Here is a 22,343-nt window from a genome sequence, read left to right as displayed (position 1 = left end):
GTTGCGGTTTTGACGCAGATCTCACCCTCTTGCATTGCAAAGTGTAAAATCTGCGCTGAAAATCTGCGTTAAATCCGCGACATGTGAACTCAGCCTAAGACTAGCTGTACTGGCGCCCATTGGAAGGGGTTTGAGAATGCACCCCCCCCCCCCCACCCAGCCATCCAACCACCCCTGTTCCTTGAAGCTCTGGACTAGATTGACAATCATTCATTTTACTACCCTATGCAAAAGAAAAGTGGAGCCATGGCAGCCAATCAGATTGCTTCTTAAATTTCGAAAAAAAATGACAGCTGGAATTCGATTGGTTGCTTCCATTTTTATTAGCACCAGTTTTGATACATTTCCTCGAGTGTTCATGATTTAAAATACTACTTACGGTAGATTCCATGGTAAGTGGCCTTCCCATCCAATTCCCATATTGTTACAAGCAGCGGCAATCAATTTGATCGGCTTGGGGATAATCTGTGAATTTTCTTCAGACATATTGGAAACTGTAAAGACACATATCGGAAAGGAATTTTTTAGGGTGTGTTCACATCAGCGTTCGCTTTCCGTTGATGGGTTCCGTTGGAGCTTTCCGTCGGAGGAAACCATCAACAGAAAGGCAAACTGAAACCATAGCTTCCGTTTACATTACCATTGATTTCAATGTTAATGCTTCCGTTGCTAATGGCTTCCGTTTGTCTCCGTTCCGTAAGGTTTCCGTTGTTTTGACGGAATCAATAGCGCAGTCGACTGGTTAAGACATCTAGCATCTTCCGACTGTATAACTCTATTAGATTTCATGTAAAGGAATGAATTTCACAGGTCACGATTATGGATTATTAAGCCTTTTTTCACACAACGCAGATTTTTTATTTATTCTTTAAGCCAAAACCAGGAACGGCACCTAAACAACAGAAATATATAAAGGAAGACCTGCTAGGTCTGCTCTCCTGGATCCAATTCTGGTTTTGGCTTAAAAAAAAAAAAATGCATGTAAAATCTGCATCAAATCTGCATTGTGGGAACAAGGCCTTAGAGTGACATGGGGGGCAGTGTGCTCTAGGATGAGCTATTGGTGAGCAAGGGGCCCATGTACTCCTATTGCACAGGGGCCCTCTGCTGTCGATGTCCGCCCCTGATGACTATTACAAGCAGATAACATAATAAGGCTTCGTTCACATCTGCGCTAAGGCTCCGTTCCGACAGAAAGCTCAGACAGACAAAAACGGAAACCGTAGGTTTCCGTTTCCATCGCCATTGAGTTCAATGGTGGCAGATCCGGTGCCAATGGTTTACGTTTGTCTCCATTGCGTAAGGGTTCCGTTGTTTTGACGGTATGAATACCGTAGTCGACTGCGCTGTTCATTCCGTCAAAACAACTGAACCCTTGCACAATGGAGACAAACGGAAACCATTGGCACCAGATCCGTCACCATTGAAATCAATGGTGATTGAAACGGAAACCTTTGGTTTCCGTTTGCCTGTCAAGGCTCCGTTCCGATGGAAAGCTCAGACGGAACGTCAGAACGGAGCTTTAGGGCATGACCACACATGGCGGAATTCCTCCGCAACTGTCCGCATCAATGCCGCACCTAATCCGGGTTGCGGATTACGGCTGCGGATCTGCACAAAATGTGCAGAAAATTGATGCGGACTAGCTGCTGCGGACTGCGGGAAAAGTGCTTCCCTTCTCCCTATCAGTGCAGGATAGAGAGAAGGGACAGCACTTTCCCTAGTGAAAGTAAAAGAAATTCATACTTACCGCCCGTTGTCTTTATGACGCGTCCCTCCTTCGGCATCCAGCCCGACCTCCCTGGATGACGCGCCAGTCCATGTGACCGCTGCAGCCTGTGCTTGGCCTGTGATTGGCTGCAGCCGTCACTTACACTGAAACGTCATCCTGGGAGGCCGGACTGGAGACAGAAACAGGGAGTTCTCGGTAAGTACGAACTTCATTTTTTTTTACAGATACATGTATATTGGGATCGGTAGTCACTGTCCCGGGTGCAGAAACAGTTACTGCCGATCGCTTAACTCTTTCAGCACCCTGGACAGTGACTATTTACTGACGTCTCCTAGCAACGCTCCCGTCATTACGGGAGCCCCATTGACTTCCTCAGTCTGGCTGTAGACCTAGAAATACATAGGTCCAGCCAGAATGAAGAAATGTCAAGTAAAAAAAGCAAGACGCATCCGCAGCACACATGACATGTGCATGACAGCTGCGGACTTCATTGCGGAACTTAGAATCTCCATTGAAGTCAATGGAGAAATTCCGCCATGAGTCCGCCACTGCTCCGCAACAGACAGAGCATGCTGCGGACACCAAATTCCGCTCCGCAGCCTATGCTCCGCAGCGGAATTGTACGCATCGTGTAAACGAACACTGCTAAATTAAAGTGAAAGTCAATGTAGAAACGGCTCCGCTGCGGATTAACGCTGCGGAGTGTCCGCAGCGGAATTTAAGTGCAATTCCGCCATGTGTGAACCCGCCCTTAGAGAGCTGAATTTGTCACTTAACTCTTTGCATCATTGCTTTTGAATTGTTAATATAATGCAATAGAATAACCTGCAGTCCTATGTAAGACCTCAGATAAAAACGATAATAACTGCAATATCAGGATGATGTGGCAGTAACATAGAGATGTACCAGAACTGAATTTATCATTTAACTCTTTGGATCTACATTTTGTTGGCATCATGCTATATATCAAAGTTATTGAAGTACAGTAGTCTTACCACCTGCAGTCCCAAGTAAAGCTACAGATAACACATTGCAATATCAGGATAACATATGCCAGTAACATACCGATGTGGCAGAACTGAATTGGTCATATAACTCTTTGGCGCGCATTCATTTTGAATCATATGTAGACTTACCGCGTGCAGTCCTATGTAAGACCACAGATCACATGTCGTGGTATAAGGATGAGGTATGCCAAGTGACAAACTCAACTCTGCTACATCTACATACATGAGAAACTGACAAAGAAAAAATGATCGACTTGAGGCACGTGAAGTACAAAAAATATATATACAATCTTTATTGAATAGAGACATGAGACAAGTAAAAAGATGGAAATAAGGATAAGTCACACAATAAAAAAGGACGTCACATCAATCATAAATCAGATGTGCTAATTTGGTCAACATGTTGGAAACAATAGGGTATTATGGCAGCGAATAAATAAATAGCAGCATACCTGGCTAAAACACATATATGCATATATTTCGTACAGTAGTGGCGATTTAAGTAAAAAAGAAAATGTATAAACAACGCCAACAGGATACAATAGTATAGAGCAGTTTAGGTGTGCAAAAGCTGGTTTTGAAGTGTAATCAAAGAGTTATAGGCAAAGTTTTGTGCAAGCTGCTGAAGATGGCAAGTATTTGTACAACATACCAGTAGACATTGTGATGCAAAGATGGGACGTCTACACCCGACGCGCGTTTCGGCACCTGCCTTCGTCCGGGGTTGGGGTCAAGCTGCTCGGCACCAAGTGTATCTTGGTCAATACTTAGGATATGATAACGTGCCGCTCACATAACTAGCAACAGTGCTTTACAGTGTAAATGTTGATGCTTCGAGCACTACTATTATCATCATCATATTCTGTCTGTTGGTATTCTTTTGGTCTATATCTAATTCTTGTCTGTGTTCTCACAGAGTTCAATACCTCGGGTCCTATGGATTATAAAGCCAGGGAATGTGCCTGGCGGTCTCAGATGGAACAGGTCTTCAAGGATGAGTCCCCAATATTTGGTTTTAATGTTTGCAGAAACGTTAGCGAGCTCCAGAATAAATACACAAATTTGTTACATCGCCGTATGAAAGTGTGGTGGAACAAAACTTTTCTGGAAAATTATATCCAGAGAAACCTTGTCCCAAGGGGTCTGAGAATCCAGATTTTCCCATCTTTTCCTATCATTGAAGAGGATTTTATCTCCAAATGGGAAGAGGTCTGTAACCAGGGCTCCAAGAAATTTATGGAACTTCTGGTTGACCTCAATCAAAAAATGATATTGTCAATGGATGAAGAAATAGAAAGTGTCCAGGCCCAACTGTTCCCACTTATGTCCATGGATAACATGTCCAAATTTAAACATAATCTTGATGCACAATTTGCGGAGTGGGAAAAAGATATTCAGGAAGTTAAATCAAAAAAATTCTCTAGAGATATTGGGGATTTTCAAAACAACAAAGTATATAGGTGGAGAAGAAATCAGGCCCCAGGAGGCCGGAGTCGTACTCCTTCAATCTCCTCTGTGTCATCTCAGAGTGAAACTGACAACACGTCCTATAGATCAAATTTTAATATCCGACCCAAAAGAAAATTAGCACAAAGACAAGTGGCTAACAAAAAGCGACCTGATGTACGAGACCAAAGCAGCCGCCCTAAGGTAATTAATCTATCAACACATGTGTTTTCCAATATTGATTTAGAATTAATAGCTAAGGGTTTAACTTTTTCACCAAGCGCTAGCTTTGATATGTTTTCAGCAGTGAAAGACCTACATATCTTTGGTCGTTCGCTCATCTTCAAAAAATGGTTTGACAAACCAGTGGATAGTGAACATTTTCCAACGTTAGAAGAACAGCAGGCATTAAAAGCACTAGAGGATCTTTTGGATGAGCACAAGAACGATGAAGCTACAGGTAATGTTCCAGCATGCATTCGCATTAAATCTAAAAATTTCCCTGCTCTTAGCTTGTGCCCGGCGGTAGACTTGTTCATTAAGTCAGTGACCCAAGAATTTTGGAACATTCCAAGGAGTATCAAATATGATAATCTAACCCTTATGGAGAGAAAGAGTTTGAAACAATTACAGAAAATAAATGACGTGGTATTCAAGGCCGCAGATAAGGGGGGTAACGTGGTAGTCTGGCCCAGCAATATGTATGAGGCAGAGGCAAATAGACAGCTGCGGGATAAACACTGTTATAAGAAATTGACCTTTAACCCTCTGTCATCTTTCAGATCTGACTTACAGGCCAAACTCTCACAAGCAGTAGAAGAAAATATAATTTCAAAGGAACTATGCAAGGCACTTTCAATTGACGAACCTACCATACCAACCCTTTATTTACTACCCAAGATTCATAAAAATGAGAAAAGTCCACCAGGAAGGCCCATCATTTCAGGTAGGGGCAGTTTGACTGAGGGTATCTGTAAATTTATCGACTTCCATCTAAAAAACTTGGTCATTAATTTACCCTCATACATTCGTGACACTGCCGACTTGTTACAGAAAATCAGTGGCGTCAGTATTGACAGGGACATGCTCCTTGTCACTATTGACGTAGAATCTCTCTACACGAGCATCAAACATTCAGATGGGATTAGGGCGGTTGAATATTTTCTTTCAATGTCTGACTTGGAAAAACCACTCTGTTCTTTCATCATTCAGATGCTCGAGTATATTTTAACACATAATTTCTTTGTGTTTAATGGCAGTTTTCACTTACAGCTCCAAGGTACAGCCATGGGGGCAGCGTGCGCACCCTCGTACGCCAACCTCTTCCTTGGCCTCTGGGAAAGGGATCTCTTCTCGGATGACCGGGGTGACTCAATGGCACGGGTACTTTTATGGGCCCGTTACATTGATGACATTTTGGTCATCTGGAAGGGCACACAGGCTGACCTGGATTCCTTTATGACTGGGCTAAACACAAACGTTCTAAATCTGAAATTTACTTATAAAGCTCATCCCAGTCTCTTGGAGTTTTTGGATGTTCAAATTTTTACGGATGAAAATGGCTTTCTTCACAGCGATGTTTTCCGTAAGGAAACTTCCGTAAATGCATTATTACATTCTTCCTCTTCCCATCCTCCGCAGACTATTCAAGCAGTCCCTATTGGACAATTTCTGCGGATAAAGAGGATATGCTCGTCCGATTTACTGTTTGAAGAGCAGGCAGAGGATCTAAAAAATCGTTTTTTAGAACGGGGATACAGTATGAGATCTATCAAAAAAGCCTACCAAAGAGCTAAGCGTACCCCCAGAGACGACTTGCTTTTTCCCAAGAAAAGGACAGATAAACACAGTCAGGTAAGATACATTACTGGGTATCACTCCCGATGGCCACAAATGAAAGAAATTTTCAAACGCTATTGGCCGATATTACTCACAGATCCCACCTTGGATAGATTTATTACCAAATATCCAAGTATTACTGCGAGACGGTCCAAGAATTTAAAGGACCATTTGGTGAAAAGTCATTATGACCCAATAAAAACTAAATACCCATTCGGGACCAAGGGTCCAAAGTGGGGTTGCAATCCCTGCGGACAATGCATCGCGTGCCCTAACATTGAAAAAGCCACTACATTTACTAATGCCTCTGGCACTAAGATTTTCAATATTACTCACCCTATAACATGTACCACCAAAGCTGTCGTATACTATGCAGTCTGCCCTTGCCCAAAAATTTATGTTGGTCTCACCTCCAGAGAGCTGAAGGTTCGAGTACGAGAGCATATGGCCGACATAAAGCGAGCATCAAGGTCAGAAAATCTGGAAAATCTAAAACCTGTAGCCCGACATTTCAAAACGCACCATTCCAGTGACCCGTCAAAATTGAAGGTGAGGGGAATCGACCATATTGCATGTGGTATGAGAGGAGGTGCTATTAAACAAAAACTTGCACAATGCGAGACTCGCTGGATATGGACCCTTGGGACAATGTTTCCACATGGGCTAAATGAATCTCTGAGCTACGCTCCGTTTCTGTAACCATTGACTCCGCAGTGGGTCTTGGTTTTTTAATCTTTTCTATATTTGTGTTATTTTATAGTACTAACTACTCTCGTTTTGTCCATTCTTTTTTTCATATAACTAGAACTTCGCATCACCTATTGAGTCTATCTGAGGAGGTTACTAAGGGGATCATATCTAAGAGGACAAAGGAAGAATTCCTTAGTATCGTCCTGCATGCTATGTTTGTGTGTTCCGCTATTATGTAATTTTGCATTATTACAATAAATTCTACATATCCTCTATGTATGTATATTTTATATTACATTGAATTGTTCGTTGACACATTTATATTATACTCATTCATTGTGGTTATGTTTTTAATACATATGTCATATTACAACATATTGTTCCAGTATGTATCTTATAATGCACTTTCCCTGTATTTTTATACACCTATTGGTATTCACATTACAAGTTTTTAACCAGTTTTTATAAAGCTTTTGATGATTGAATATAATATTCTGTCATGGTCTTATTTATTAATTGTCATATTATAACAACTTTGTGTCACTTATTCATTCTTATTCACTCACTTTATTTATTTCATTATCATGTTACATTCACATGATGTTTGAGGGTCTTTTTTTCCTTTTTTTCATTCACCACCATCGGTCCCATAATTAATATATTAGTTATTACTAATACTGGACCGTCATATATTCATTATATTCATTCATTCACACCTTTGTTCTTATGCATTCCCTCTTTATGTCACCACACACACATATCACCACATTTCTCCTACTATCACCCTTCTTATCCATCAGGGCATTTCCTCTCACTCCCTTGTCATCACAGTTTATTTACACTCACACGGCATACCATGACTGCCGTCCCCCTCCCTCCCCCTCCCTTCCTTTTCTCTCACTGCTCACACAACATTCCATTGTTCACGGTAATCAGTGCAGACATACTCTTATCCTATTATCCATTAACTACATTTCTCTTCATCTTATGGTGACGTAGCCACGATGAGAGGGTGCGCTGATGCAGTTTGAGAAAGCACAAAAACTAAACTCTCGGGGGGGGAGTGGTCCTGGCTCATTCCGTCTGCTGTCTCTAATTGGAGCAGGCTGTGGGGGGCGCGGTCAGTCCTCGCCGCCCCACATCCTCTCTGATGACGCAGTACAGGAAGTGGGGCAGCGCCATCTTTGTACCCCGCATCAGACGCCACCTATCCTCCATCCGGTCATATCACCTCCTCCTCTTGACTCATAACACCTGGGATGCGCAGTATATAAGAGTGGGCACGAGCAGCTTGACCCCAACCCCGGACGAAGGCAGGTGCCGAAACGCGCGTCGGGTGTAGACGTCCCATCTTTGCATCACAATGTCTACTGGTATGTTGTACAAATACTTGCCATCTTCAGCAGCTTGCACAAAACTTTGCCTATAACTCTTTGATTACACTTCAAAACCAGCTTTTGCACACCTAAACTGCTCTATACTATTGTATCCTGTTGGCGTTGTTTATACATTTTCTTTTTTACTTAAATCGCCACTACTGTACGAAATATATGCATATATGTGTTTTAGCCAGGTATGCTGCTATTTATTTATTCGCTGCCATAATACCCTATTGTTTCCAACATGTTGACCAAATTAGCACATCTGATTTATGATTGATGTGACGTCCTTTTTTTATTGTGTGACTTATCCTTATTTCCATCTTTTTACTTGTCTCATGTCTCTATTCAATAAAGATTGTATATATATTTTTTGTACTTCACGTGCCTCAAGTCGATCATTTTTTCTTTGTCAGTTTCTCATGCTAAATCTTTTGATCGACGCACCAAGTGTATCTTGGTCAATACTTAGGATATGATAACGTGCCGCTCACATAACTAGCAACAGTGCTTTACAGTGTAAATGTTGATGCTTCGAGCACTATTATCATCATCATATTCTGTCTGTTGGTATTCTTTTGGTCTATACATCTACATACAGTAAATGTCAGCTGGGCATGTCTGCCTGAGATGACAGCATCAGTCTGGCAATCCATTGCAGTGCAGGGAGAGGCTTTATGTCATGGTGACAGCGGAGACTTTAACATCCTGTAAACTTATGCAATAAAATTGATTCCACATTAAAAGGAGAAGTTCCTAGAAGAATCTTACCTACCGCGAGAAGCTCCCCCCTTATAATACAAACCTGTATGTGATGCTGTTCCTTACAGCCCGGTGCGTGACAAGGTTTGGGGTTGGAAAGTGAATGGCAGCAAATGCACAGCAGACGGATATAAAGGCTGGAGGCGGAGCTTCACTTCCCCCATTTACAAAAGAGTTTTTTTTGTTTTTTTTCTGCATCTGAACTTTTTTACGCTGAAAAGCAGGAAACTGAAATCTTAGTAAAAAGCTGATCTCTAAATTGCAGGGTAGGCAGTCATTCTACACACTAGACCCGATCGACTGGTTCCGCTGCTCAGAGAATATTTATTATAAGGGTCAGTTCACACGTTGCTTAAAAACCGCTCAGAAATTGATCTGCGGTGCAGCATTTTATTCCGCAGCATGTCAATTGTTTTTGCGTAAACGCTGCTCATTTGTTGCGGGTATTCCCCATTGAACTCAATGGGGAGGTAAAACCCGCAGCAAATAGCAATTGTTGCGTTTTTTGCGGCGGGTTCGCAGCGATTCCACCGCAAAAAAAGCAACTCAGAATAATAAAAAAAATCTCATACTTACTTGAAGCAGTCGCAGTAGTACATCGATTACAAAGAAGACTGTGCAACTAGACTTCCGGTGCTCCGTCGCGCTGATTCTGCGATTTTCATAGATTTATATAGCGCTGCCGGGGGGTGGTGGGCAGAAGTCTAGTTGCACAGTCTTATTTGATGACGATACGACCCTTCGTCATGTGACTGACTCCGCTGTATTCTCTTCTGTACTGCTGCTACTGCTTGTACATAGATTACAGCGGGGCCGGTGTATATTAGCGAGGGTATCACAGACGGCAGTGACTGCGCTGATAATAATTTTTGGTTCTCACATAACCCCTTTAACCCCTTCAGGACCCAGCCATTTTTGGGATTTTCGTTTTAATTTTTTCCTCCCCACCTTTAAAAAGCTATAACTTTTTTCTTTTTCTGTCATTATAGCCATATGAGGGCTTGTTTTTTTTGTGGGACGAGTTGTAGTTCCATTTGTTGTACCATATAATGTATTGGGAAACTGGAAAAAAAATCTTTGTGGGGCGGAATAGGAAAAAAACAGCGATTCCTCAATCTTTTGACGCGTTTCGTTTTTACGGCTTTCACCATACGGTAAAAGTGACATGTTAACTTTATTCTACTGGTCAGATATGATTAAGGCGATACCAAACTTATATAGTTTTTTTATGTTTTAATTGTTAAAAATAAAATTTGTGTTTTGTTGCCATATTTTGAGAGCCATAACTTTTATTTTTCCATCGATTGAGTGGTATGAGAGCTTGTTTTTTGGAGGGTGAGCTGTAGTTTCGGGCTACATGAGACTTTTTGATCATAATGCTATAGTGTAATAGTTGGGACTTTTACGCACCAATTTTGTAGTTTTTTTTTTTTTTTACATCACTTCAGAGGAAAAATGTTGTTATTTTTTTTTACAAGACTAAAAACTTTATTTAACTTTTTTTTGCACATTTTATTAGTCCCTCTAGGGGACTTGAACCAGCGATCATTAGATCATTTTACACTGGCAGATGTGTGCCCATAACGAGCGCTGATCACTGATAAATACAGGTCGATCGGCGCTCGTTTAAAAGCCCTTTACACAGGCCAATGTTTAAAGGGGTTTTCCACTTTCAAGTTGTTTTATTAATTTATTTATAGAATAGGAAATCATACTGGTTTTTAATATACATGTATTTAAAATTCTGCTCACATACATTTATTATACCAGTGTAGTTGCCTTTGTCTAAAAAAAAATCAAACATAAATGGTATAGCCCACCGATTAGTCCAAAGGATAACTGAACGGACTCCAGATGGCGTCAGTCATGTAACCCCTGGCATTCGGGTAACACTGTCCAGATATATAACAGGTGAATAATAGGTTATTGAGGAGCAGAAGTTGCACACGTTGCGTATTTTGAAGTGAAAAATATCCATCAAAACTACAGAAAAAGGCAGGAAATTTGCTGGTAAAAACCGCACCTAAGGCTGAATGCACACAATGCTGCTTTTCCAGTTTAAGGGGCCTAAATTGGAATAACAGGGCGCAAAATATTACAAATCTCACAGAAATACTTTCTAGGGATGAAAATAGATTCCATATACCAACCAGACAGACAAGTCATAGAAGTAAACTGCTTCATGTCATTCCAATAGTGCTAGCGTATTAACCAACCCCACAGGCCGAGGCCAGGCATCTGACTCACCTCTGGTTATAAGCGAGCTCTGCAAGTAGCGAACATGAGCAGTCTGACCTGGAATGATTTCCCTTTATCTCTGTTCACTCCCATACCAGGAATACAGCATTGTCCGCACAGGTTTTAAAGTTCAACATTGAAATTTGCAATTACCTCCCAAACAAGAAGAAACTTTCATTCAGCTACAGTTACACAATACAATATGTCGTATATGAGGACAAATAATGATTAACAGAAAACATGTAAGAGGAATAAAGCCCAGAGGATATCGCTAGTGCAATATGTTTCTGTTAAGAAAAGAACTGATGGGATCCTCAGCGATAATCTGTGGGGGAAGTTAACAGCAACTGTTCAAATCCCCTGCAGCGCCACCACAGGGGAAATGAAGCATTACATCATGTATATTCAAATCAACGGGCTGTCCTTATAATACACAGATGTCCTGTCCTCCAGAAAGGGAAACACTCTCTGTAACTGCTCTCTGCTCTGGCTAATAGATGAGGGTCCTGAATGAGGGACCTCAAAATTATCAATTATTAAGTACTACTATTTGGAAAGAGCCAGTGTGTCACACCGCTGTTAAGTCTTGGTTGGCACATAACTATTTTTTTTAATTAATATTATCAATGTAGCTCAACATGTGTAAAACCGACCAAACAGATATATATCTTGACACTGTTCACCCATCAGTGGTCTTAAAGGGTAACTAAACGTTCAACAAACTTCTGACATGTAATAGTGACATGTCAGAAGTTTTGATTGGTGGGGGTCTGACCACTGAGACCTCCACCAACCGCTAAATCGATGTGGCAGAAGCGCTCGTGTGAACACTGAGCCGCTTTGTTTCTGTTCGACTTTTTCCGTAAATCATTGTAGCGGAGTACGGGCTTAATACAAAGTCTATGAGCCCGTACTCCGATACATCGGCTTTCCGGATAAAGCTGAACAGAAACCAAGCGGCTCAGCACGCACACAAGCACTTCTGCCGCTTCGATCGAGCAATTGGTGGGGGTCAGTGGTCAGACCCCCACCAATCAAAACTTCTGACATGTCACTATGACATGTCAGAAGTTTGTTGAACGTTTAGTTACCCTTTAATGGCGGAAGTGAATAACATTGATTATCTGGTTACAATGGCGCCTGACAAGGAGGCGGGCGGGGGGATATATTAGTCAGCAAGGGAACAGTCGGTTCTTGAATTTGATGTGTTGGAAGAAGGAAAAATGGGCAAGTGTAAGGATCTGAGCGATTTTCACAAGAGCCAAATTGTGATGACTAAATGACTGTGTCAGAGCATCTCCAAAACCGCAGGTCTTGTGGGGTGTTCCTAGTATATAGTATTTAGGAACCCACCGACAATGGTCAAATGAAGGACAACCAGTGAGAGAGTAATGGGCGCCCAAGACTCATTGATGCACATGGGGAATGAAGGCTAGCCTGTGTGGTCCAATCCCACAGTAAACCTACTTTAGCACAAATTGCTGAAAAAGTTAAAAGGAATATATCAGCCTTATATACTGCCCTAGCTAAGGGGAGCATATTACAGAAACCGGCCTGTCCTCCTATTAGCCAAAATATTTGACTAATGGGAGCGATCAAAGAATACACTGAAGTCATAATGCATTCCTTGAGGTTAGCGCTTCCCTCTCAGCGGTGATTGACGACTGACTGTTTTGTATCTGTGCACACAGCAGCCGGTCAATCACTGTGATGAGGCGTGGGAGCGATCTCATGATACACTGGACTCATAACTATGAGTCTGGTGTATTCTTTTATCGATTCTATTAGTTAAACAGCACAATACTTTTTGTTTTGCTATTTTGGCTAATGGGAGAGTGGACTCGTCCCCATTTGATGTTGCCCTTACCTATGGCGGCATATTCAGCTGACAGATCCGTTTACTGCTGGCTATGATAGAAAGGTGTCAGAAAACACAGGGCATCGCAGCTTGCTGATGTAGGTCTACAGACCGTTCAGGGGGTCAGCGATCGGGACCTATACAATATAAGGCAGGTGCTTTTAATGTTATGGCTGAACGGTGTATTTCACTATTAATATGGGCCTGGTTGATGCATTATATACAAGTACTGTATATATACACATGTAATCTTGGATTAACACTGGTAAAACACAAGCACAGAGCATATAATGTATTTTCCCACAAAATATGAATGTAACTACAGGAGGTCATAGTCCTCAGGGAAGTCTCATCTATTACTTGTCTGTATTAGATCTGTATATGGAAGGGTCTGAATACTGAGCTAATGTTAGACAACGCATTTATTCTCATGGCAATATTTTTTATTTTATTTCAAGTCAGTTTGTATTTCCAACTTGCTTCTGTTCTGTGTTGTACATATTAGTATTGTATTTCCCTATAGTAGGGCCTCATGCACATGGCCATATTACGTCTCTGTACAACCACCGAGATGATTATAGCGCAGTATCCATAGAAGGCTATACTGTACCTCTGTATGCCTCTGATTTTATATGGTGGTATACAGAGGTTATTTTTACTGTCTGATTCATTCTGAATGTTTTTTATTAGACTCCGTATTATGGCGGTAACTCCATATGGAAGCACACCGAGTGCCTACAGCTCCAGCGTACAGGGACTGATATTGCCGGTAACTATTTGTACTTGTATGTTATAAAAGATGCTTAAAGTAGCGTCACGATCAATAGTTTTGTTTTCTGTCTCTTCTTGAGTGTTTTAAGAATCTAGTATTTTTGCGACTAAATTTATATAATTTCCCGCTCTGGTTATTGACTTAGAAAATGAGACGTTACGAAACAAACTCGATGTCTTCTGTGCGCTTTATCAATGGTACAAATGTGATTGATCCTTTATTATTTACCGCGTCATTGATCCTGGACTGTGACCTGACAGAGGCCAGCTCCTGGACACCCTCCCGCTTGCCCCCTACGTGTTGCTTCATATGAGGACAATAAATTGAGTGTTATGTTGTCAGGGTCTGGGAGAAATTTACAACGGTTCATGAGTTGTAATGTATGAAATCCGTCCTCCATCTTGCGGTCAGCGTGACAGGATGGCTGACAAACTGTAGCGAATGTGGGGAAAATTAATTCATTAGTAGATTGTTCTGGTTGTGGAGTGTGGACTCTTGCAGAGAAGTCTCTTTGAAGATGCAGACATAGTGGAGCCCCTGGAGAATCACATACGTACAAAGACCCCCTCTGTGAGAAGACCAAGATCTATACAGAACACATTAAACGGTAAAGGTCAAAACGCGGCTGCATCAGAACACAGACCAATAACGCAAAAATAGAAGTAGCGAAATTATCAGATATTGTTCTGATCTATGTAAAGAAATAATAATAATGATGATGATGATAATGTCAAATAAACAAAGTATACAATGCATTTATTACATTAAAGGAGTTGTCAGACATAATCCAGAGCGGCGATCAGCTGTGATCGCTGGGGAAGCTGGTTCTGACTACACAACGGCCACTGCAGGGGTATTATGCAAGGTATTATTATATGCTGGCCATTTATATGAATGGTATACTATACAGTCGAGTCACATTATTATCACCAGCAGGTAATATCCGGAGTAACCGGCGTGTGCAGCACTGACAACAGCTAGACGGGCGGGGAGTGGGTGCTGGTCGGTGGTCTCCGGTATCTGGGGCCATGCTGACTGCAGTGCATCCCACATTTGCTGGAGGGTGCATGGGGTGATCCATAGAGCGAACAAGACGATCGAGGTGGTCCCACAGATGCTCAATTGGGTTCAAGTCTGGCGATATAGGGGATCAGGGAAGTACTTGGGAGTCTTGGTCGTGTTCTTCCAACCACTGTCGGACATTTCTAGCCGTGTGACAGGTCGCATTGTCTTGCTGGAAGATTCCATCTGCCCCAGGGAAGATAAACAGCATGTATGGGGGGACGTGATCGCAACGATGGATTTATTCCCGGTTCAGAGCCGTCCACATGGATGAATGTTCCAGGGAATGCCATGAAAAGATTCCCCAGACCATAACACTGCCGCCACCAGCTTGTGTTCTTCCAGCAATGGTTGCCGGGTGTTTGTTCTCTGATGTTTCTTGCCTGACACGCCGACGTCCATCCGTTCGACGAAGCAGAAAACCTGACTCATCGGAGAAGGCAACCTGTGCCAATCATCAGTGGTCTAATTCCGATACTGCCGTGCAAATTGAAGCCTTTTTTCCGATGCACCTTTCTTAGCATAGGAGCAGTGACCATCCGTCTACTTCAGAGCCCCATACGCAGTCGGGTTCGCTGAACTGTTGTGTCAGACACACGTCTGGTAGCCTCCTGGATAATTTTCCCGGTGAGCTGCTCCACTGTAGCGTGTCGTTCGGCCCTCACGCACCTTCGTAGCCGACGTTCACCACTCTGCAGTTTCCACGTCGGTTATTCCCAATGGTGCCGTTTGTCCACTAATGATACACTTTCACCGCAGCAGCACGCGAACAGTTCACAAACTGCGTTGTGTGAGAAATATGGCCGCCCTGGCCCGAAAGCCAATAATCATCCTTTTTTAGCAACTCTGATATATCGCCCCTTTTACCCATGGCAACAAAGAGTGATATGTGATCAGACAGCCTATCGCACACCATATATACCCACCAAGCCCACCGACGACACATCACTGCCTTCATGGGCTACGCAGAAAGTAGGAGGTGCTCATATTAATGTGTCTCGACTGTGTATATAATGCATGGATGCGCTGTGTTCGCCAGAGCTGGAGTCACTTTTAGGGTACGTTCACACGGGCTATTTTCGGCCGTTTTTCAGGCCGTAAATGCCCAAAAAAACGGAAGCAGAACGCCTTCAAACATCTGCCCATAAAAATACACCCACGAAAAAGAAGTGCATGTCACTTCTTGAGCCATTTTTGCAGCCGTTTTTTATTGAAAAACAGCTCAAATAACGGCCGTAAAAACGCAGCGAAAAACGCGAGTGGCTTAAAAAACGTCTGAAAATCAGGAGCTGTTTTCCCTTGAAAACAGCTCCGTATTTTCAGACATTTTTGGTTAAGCGTGTGAACATAGCCTTAAAGAGTAGGTCTCTATTCTGGCTCATAGAAGGGGTCCTGTGCGGGAGACCCTACCTCCACGAAATCAATGTGCCGTAATACAGATGTTGCCAACCTTTTTTACATTGTGAGCCACATTCAACTTTGAGTGGTGCTGAAGACGTATTCAATAAAAAAATAATATAGGAGAGACATATTTGCAATTTCATGATTTTTTATTGTTAAAGGGGTTGTCCAGTTTGGGGGCTGTTTTTATACTGATGACCCATCCACAAGATAGGTCATCAGTATATGATCGGTAGGGGTCTCATTTGAGGTGTAAATTAATTTATGTGTCTGTTCGTGGGTTTGAACTAATTTTGTGTCCGGTGTCTATGCAGGTGCCGTGTGTGATGTGTAAAGAGGAGGTGGAGGAAGATCGTAGAGTCGGCAGGAGCCAAAAGCAGCGTCCAGAACTCAATCTTGGTGAGTGCATTGATTTTATTTATGGTGCCCCCCTGAACACCTAGTCTCTCCCTTGGCCTCCCACAGAGCCCCTGTAATGGTGCATATTCCCCCCTTGCCCCACTCACGGCCTTGTCCCTTTCTGCTCCCTTAGCCCTCTCCCCCCACAGAGCTCCAGCCTAGTCTCTCCCCCTTGTCCCCTGACAGAGCCCCTGCCCACCTACTGTCTTGGCGCTGCCCCTCCACAGAGCCACTGCCAGTTTTCAGCTCCCCTCCTGACACTTTCCATTGCCATCCCTCGGTAATAGGAGGGGCCCGAATGCTTTGACTGTATGAGCCACAGAAATTTCTGATGAATAGGACTGAGCTGCAATACCAGACACAGCCACTACAAAAAGTACAGTGCTGTGCCTGGTTTACAATGAAAAGGACGCGGTACTCGCCGTAGCGCCGCGACTCCTTCAAACAGCTGATGGACAGAGGTGCTGAGAGTCAGACTCCAAAATCATAATAATGGCCCATCCCAGATATTGATTTGTAATATTGACCTACAGCTTCGGTCTGAATGAGTACAGTAAGTTGCTTGCAATCCTGTGGACTGCAGTGGTCACTCAAGAGTTAAAATCAATCAGTAGCGCTACAAAACGTCTCAGTGCAGCCCATGCCTCACGGTGTTTCGACTATTGTTTGTCATTACCAATGAGAAAAATTAGAGCTGTAGTAAACCTGTATTTTCTCCAGGACGGCCCCCCAATAAGTACAAGGAACGTCCAGACACCCACACTGAGAAAAGAGATCCTGCCTTTTCTTCCCCCCTAAACCGCTGATTTTAAGGGCTAAATTACACAGTCGAGTCACATTATTATGACCTCCTCCTACTTTCCACGGCACGTAGCCCATGAAGGCAGTGATGTGTGGTGGGCTTGGTGGGTATATAAGGTGTGCGATAGACATAACACTTGTTGTTGCCATGGGTGAAAGGGGTGATTTATCAGAGTTGCAAAAGGGGATGATTATTGGCTTTCGGGCCAGGGGCGGCAGTATTTCTCACACAGCGCAGTTTGTGAACTGTCCGCGTGCTGCTGTGGTGAAAGTTTATCGTGAGAGGACAAACGGCACCATTGGGAATAACCGACATGGAACTGTCGGCTACGAAGGTGCGCGAGGGCCGAACGACACGCTACAGAGGAGCAGCTCACCGTGAAAATCAACCAGGAGGCTACCAGACGTGTGTCTAACACAACAGTTCAGCAAACCCGACTGCGTATGGGGCTCCGATGCAGACGGATGGTCGCTGCTCCATGTAACAAAGGTGCAGTGGGGGAAAAAAGGCTTCATTTACATGGCTGTATCGGAATTGGACCACTGATGATTGGCACAGGTTGCCTTCTCCGATGAGTCATGGAATCTTCCATCAAGACAATGTGACATGTCACACGGCTAGAAATGTCTGACAGTGGTTGGAAGAGAACAACTAACACTCCCAAGTACCTCCCTGGCCCCCTATATAGCTAGACTTGAACCTAATTGAGCATCTGTGGGACCTCGATCGTCTTGTTGGCTCTATGGATCCTCCCCCACTCACCCTCCAGTAAATGTGGGATGCACTGCAGTCAGCATGGCCCAGATACCCGAGACCACCACCTTATTGATCACTCCCTGCCCGTCTAGCTGCTGTCCGTGCTGCACATGGTGATAGTGAGTGAGAATTACACCAAAGTGCTGCCCCCTACTGATCTTATTTGGGAATTAGTATCATACAATGCTGCTAGACGTCCTCTGTTTGTGAATAAATGTTATGAAGTGCTGCACTCTGCTGGTTTAGTTCGGAACTGAAGCAAGAATCTGAAACATCAAATATGACTGCTGTTAACCTCTATATTCCCCAGGGATCTAGAAATGTAAGATATGCTTGGGGGGAGGGGGATGGTGTGACCGATGGGTCATCACACAGTAGCTTTGCTTTAGCTGTGCTGCCTGTGACATGGAGGAAACACTAAGGCCTCGTTTACACGAGTGTAAGTCTATGGGGGCATGCAGACAGTAGGTGAGTTTTGCTCAGCGTGAGTCCGCTGAAAAAAACTCACGACATGTCCTATATTTGTGCGCTGTTCGTGCATCACGCACCCATTGAAGTCAATGGGTGCGTGAAAATCACGCAGGTCACTCGGAAGCTCTGCCGTGCGAACAGAGTGATTCGCGCAACAGCTGTCAAACTCTGAATGTAAACAGAAAAGCACCACATGCTTTTCTGTTTACAAACATCCAAACGGAGTGTCATAATGACGGCGGCTGCACGAAAATCACGCAGCCGCGCATCATACGCTGATGACACACTGAGCTGTTAAGTGCCTTTTGCGCACGCAAAACGCACACGCTCGTGTAAACCAGGCCTAAGGCTGGGCTCACACGACCTATTTTCAGGCGTAAAAGAGGAGTTTTAGGCCTCGAATTACGCCTGAAAACACGGCTCAAAAACATCGGCAAACATCTGCCCATTCATTTCAATGGGTTTTCCGACGAACTGTGCCCACGACCTGTAATTTTACGCGTCACTGTCAAAAGACGCGTAAAAATAACAGCGTCGTCAAAGAAGTGCAGGACACTTCTTGGGACGTAATTTGACCAGTTTTCCATTGACTTCTATGAACAAAAGCTCCAAATTACAGCCGTAATTGACGCCTCGCAAAACGCGAGTACGAGCAATTACGTCTGAAAGGCAGGAGCTGTTTTCTCCTGAAAACAGCTCCGTAATTTCAGCCGTAATTGTCGTTATCGTGTGCACATACCCGAATAGTGATTTTCTTCTTGACTTTATTCCTGCAGCTGATGATTGAGAAAACAGCTGGTCCAGCAGGGATTGTCCAGGATTAGGGGGGAGAAAAAAAAACAAAAACAAAAACCCACACAAAAGTCATGCAGAAAGTGTTCTGCGGTGCGTTTTTCATGCTGCGTGTTAAGTGCGGAGATGCTGCGCGCATTGCTATAACCAAAGTATAGGTGCACCTACAGATCTCCAGTGGTTTTTATTACGTTTCCGCTATACTTAACACTTCCGGTTGTCATAGCAACACATTCTTCTGTTCTCCTGGGAGGACGTTTAATCCCATGTGACTGTTGCAGCAGTCACATGGGGTTGTGTCGCTTTGATAACCGGGAACGGGGTAAGGAATACGTGTTTTTTTTCTTCCCAGCCAGTGTTTTGGCAGCCAAGATTCTCCCCCGAAAATAGACACCACAATTGGATTCATTTTTTGGGCGGAATTCCCTGCGGGTTCCAGGACGGATCCGCTGAGTACTTTTACAGTGTATCTGCCCTGTGTGAACATAGCCTAACAAGTAGACGTGCCTAGCCCTGCAATAAAAGCGGATCGCTGGAGGGGAGAGAAACCGGCTAATTTCTAAAAACAGGTTGTATTCAAGAGATAACCCACTTATAAGTAGCACCCGTGACCCTTGACTTCTAAACTGACAGGACACTAGAATGTGATTCAGGGGTAAGACACAAACTCTTGTTGAGCTACAAGTATCAGCATGCCCTGCTGGTTCCTACAGTTCCTAATGCTTGTCAGTTACTACATAGCTCAGCATAAGAGAGAGAGTAGAACCGGAGTGTCAGGGCTCATTCAGACGATCGCGTATCTCGTCCGTGTGACGCATGTGTTTCAATGGGGCCGTTCACACGACCGTTGTTTAACTAGAGCGTGAAGGGTACGAGAAAAAAAATAAATAGGCCATCTAGGGAAAAAACAAATGTGTGAACATACCATAACGGCCTTGTTCACGCTAAAGCACGTTTTACACAAGGTGATGATCGCATGAATGTTCGTACTGGATTATTGCCCAGTGATCAAACGACAAGACACTCGTTTGTCGTTGATCGCATCTTTTATGCCGGCGTAAAAATGGTTAATTGGCAGCACATCCCCTCGTGTAAACATGGAATTCGCTGCAATAAAGATAAAAGGCAGTAACAAGATGCCTGAACGATAAACCACTAACAATATCATCGGTGGCATTAAAGGGGATCTCTGGAATGATCTAAACACGGGTAATAATCCCATGTATTACATAGCTAGAGTGCGTCCGCTCCATACAGACCAATCACTAAGCAGCTTTCTTTAAGGTCTGAAAATGAAAGCAGTGATTATATTGGTTACGAAGAGCAAATGTGGTCTCCGACCTGTGGCTCACCAACTACTGCGAAACTACAACTCCCAGCATGCTCGAATAGCCTGTGGAAATAAATTTGGGACAAAAAAAAAAAAAAAGAAGGGCGGCCTTGGCTCTGGTTAGGAGGCAGCAGAAAACTTCTCCACTCCTTTTACACTCGCCCCTAGACCAAGCCCCGTCCTCAATCACTCTTCACAGAAAGTTGAAGAGGCCTGCGGCTGTCAGGGAATGCTGGGAGTTGTAGTTTCTCAACAGCTGCAGACTGCTACTTTACAGTATAGCTTGGATTGCAAGTCAATATATGGCAGATTTATATTTTGTGCAGGTACCCAATAAAAAAAACTAGACAAATATAAAATGACTGAGGAGCCGCAGGAGAGAATTTGATACATGTGAGTCCCGCAGACTAGAGCGGCACGTAGCCAGCGAAGCCGACCACTGGGTTACAGGAGAGTCTTGGAAATTTTATTTCCCAACATCTTCGGTGGCTGATGCTTTCTGCTTGAAGAACCAAAATAGCTAGTAAAGATATAGAAGGGAACGGCACATAATACCCAACTATGTTTATGTGGCAAAAGGTTTTCTTCCAGACAGTGTTCACACAGCGCAGCTTTTATATATTGGAGTAGAACATGCAATGTAGTAGAGGTGTAATATAGCCCCATAGAAGCATATGCAGCCATACTGTAGATATGCATGCTTTAGATTTCAGTGTGATTTTTTTTCTTCTGTCAAATTCATACAGTCTCTGAATAAATGGCGGCATGCTCCATCGGATGCGGCATCATGGACGTAGTCTCCCCGAGGAGCATTGCTTTTAGGGCAGAACGTGTATACAACGCTATTTCACATGGCATAAGGACTCCATGCACACAGCGCGGCTGCAGAGCCACGAGTATTACTCCAGGTAACATGTCCACCTGTAAAACGTCTCTTGCCGGTGATATCGCAGCCTCCTGGTGGGTCAGGTCAGTGCTCAGAATGGCGGCATTACTTATGAAGGACTAGAACTTGGCTATACAGAGGCCTCATAACAGAAGAGAACACGCAATAAAGGGAAAATTACAAGTTTACACATTATTTTATAGTCTTTTCTTGCCATACAGATTTTGTTATCAAAAATATATTGCATGGTCTATACCTAGTTCAGATATTTATATTTACACATTGGTAACGCAGGCGTCACCAAATACTTACAGGAATATGTACAAAGACACAAAAAATTACCTACTGAAATATCAAAAAAAGATCATAGAAATGCAGCAATAAATTAAAGTTTCTTAAACCGATGAGATTACGACAGTCCTCAGAGAAGAGGCCGTGCTCTTGTTTTATTACAAAGTCCAGTACTGAGTAAGTCCATGGTCTTCAGGTGCACTGCGATTTCCAATATCTGCGGTGAAGAGAAAAAGGTACAACTAACGTTATAAACCTGATCACCTCCATGTAAACATGACAAAATTTTACACACACACACACACACACACACACACTCCAATACCAATACATTGATATATAATGGTCTCATGCTTGCGCACGTTATTCAGACAGACCTATTGTGTAAATCTTAACAGGAAACATGTTTATTTTTGTATTTTTATAGAAG

The 22,343-nt window shown here is 43.2% G+C and overlaps 3 protein-coding genes and 1 long non-coding RNA gene across 10 annotated transcripts in view; 2 read left to right on the top strand and 2 right to left on the bottom strand.

Annotated features, from left to right (window-relative positions):
- LOC142748796 (dihydrofolate reductase-like) overlaps nucleotides 1-11,292 on the bottom strand; it is a 17,695-nt gene extending 6,403 nt beyond the window's left edge. The window contains exons 1-3 of one of the 4 annotated variants that reach the window (XM_075856069.1): nucleotides 7,662-7,757; nucleotides 2,869-2,970; nucleotides 380-494 (exon numbers count right to left, since the gene is read on the bottom strand). In XM_075856069.1, coding sequence (XP_075712184.1) covers nucleotides 380-486 — 107 coding nt within the window. In that variant the 5' untranslated portion in view covers nucleotides 487-494; nucleotides 2,869-2,970; nucleotides 7,662-7,757. The other 3 variants (XM_075856067.1, XM_075856066.1, XM_075856068.1) reach the window with 3 other exon arrangements.
- On the top strand, nucleotides 3,616-7,050 carry LOC142748795 (uncharacterized). Of its 3 annotated transcripts, XR_012882311.1 has the most exons (5): nucleotides 3,616-4,645; nucleotides 4,968-5,131; nucleotides 5,827-6,039; nucleotides 6,441-6,573; nucleotides 6,830-7,050. XR_012882311.1 is itself a non-coding variant. In XM_075856065.1 (2 exons), the coding sequence occupies exons 1-2, from the start codon at nucleotides 3,676-3,678 to the stop codon at nucleotides 5,895-5,897; spliced, it is 1,527 nt and encodes a 508-aa protein (XP_075712180.1). In that variant the 5' UTR covers nucleotides 3,616-3,675; the 3' UTR covers nucleotides 5,898-6,433. The 3 variants fall into 3 exon arrangements, 1 of the variants encoding a protein (XP_075712180.1); XR_012882310.1 differs by having other exon boundaries at nucleotides 3,616-5,131; XM_075856065.1 differs by lacking the exons at nucleotides 6,441-6,573; nucleotides 6,830-7,050 and having other exon boundaries at nucleotides 3,616-5,131; nucleotides 5,827-6,433.
- LOC142748797 (uncharacterized) lies at nucleotides 7,241-22,343 on the top strand. The gene is made up of 4 exons (XR_012882312.1): nucleotides 7,241-8,087; nucleotides 13,642-13,720; nucleotides 16,501-16,585; nucleotides 21,483-22,343. It is a non-coding gene; the product is annotated as an uncharacterized LOC142748797 (long non-coding RNA).
- CRY1 (cryptochrome circadian regulator 1) overlaps nucleotides 21,800-22,343 on the bottom strand; it is a 38,782-nt gene continuing 38,238 nt past the window's right edge. For both annotated transcript variants that reach the window (XM_075856063.1, XM_075856062.1), the window contains one exon: nucleotides 21,800-22,130. In XM_075856063.1, the coding sequence (XP_075712178.1) occupies nucleotides 22,072-22,130 (59 nt within the window). In that variant the 3' untranslated portion in view covers nucleotides 21,800-22,071. The remainder of the gene's footprint in view (nucleotides 22,131-22,343) is intronic.

Source organism: Rhinoderma darwinii, chromosome 3 (assembly GCF_050947455.1).
Source record: "Rhinoderma darwinii isolate aRhiDar2 chromosome 3, aRhiDar2.hap1, whole genome shotgun sequence".
NCBI lineage: Eukaryota > Metazoa > Chordata > Amphibia > Anura > Rhinodermatidae > Rhinoderma > Rhinoderma darwinii.
This window is presented reverse-complemented; position numbering and strand designations above follow the sequence as displayed.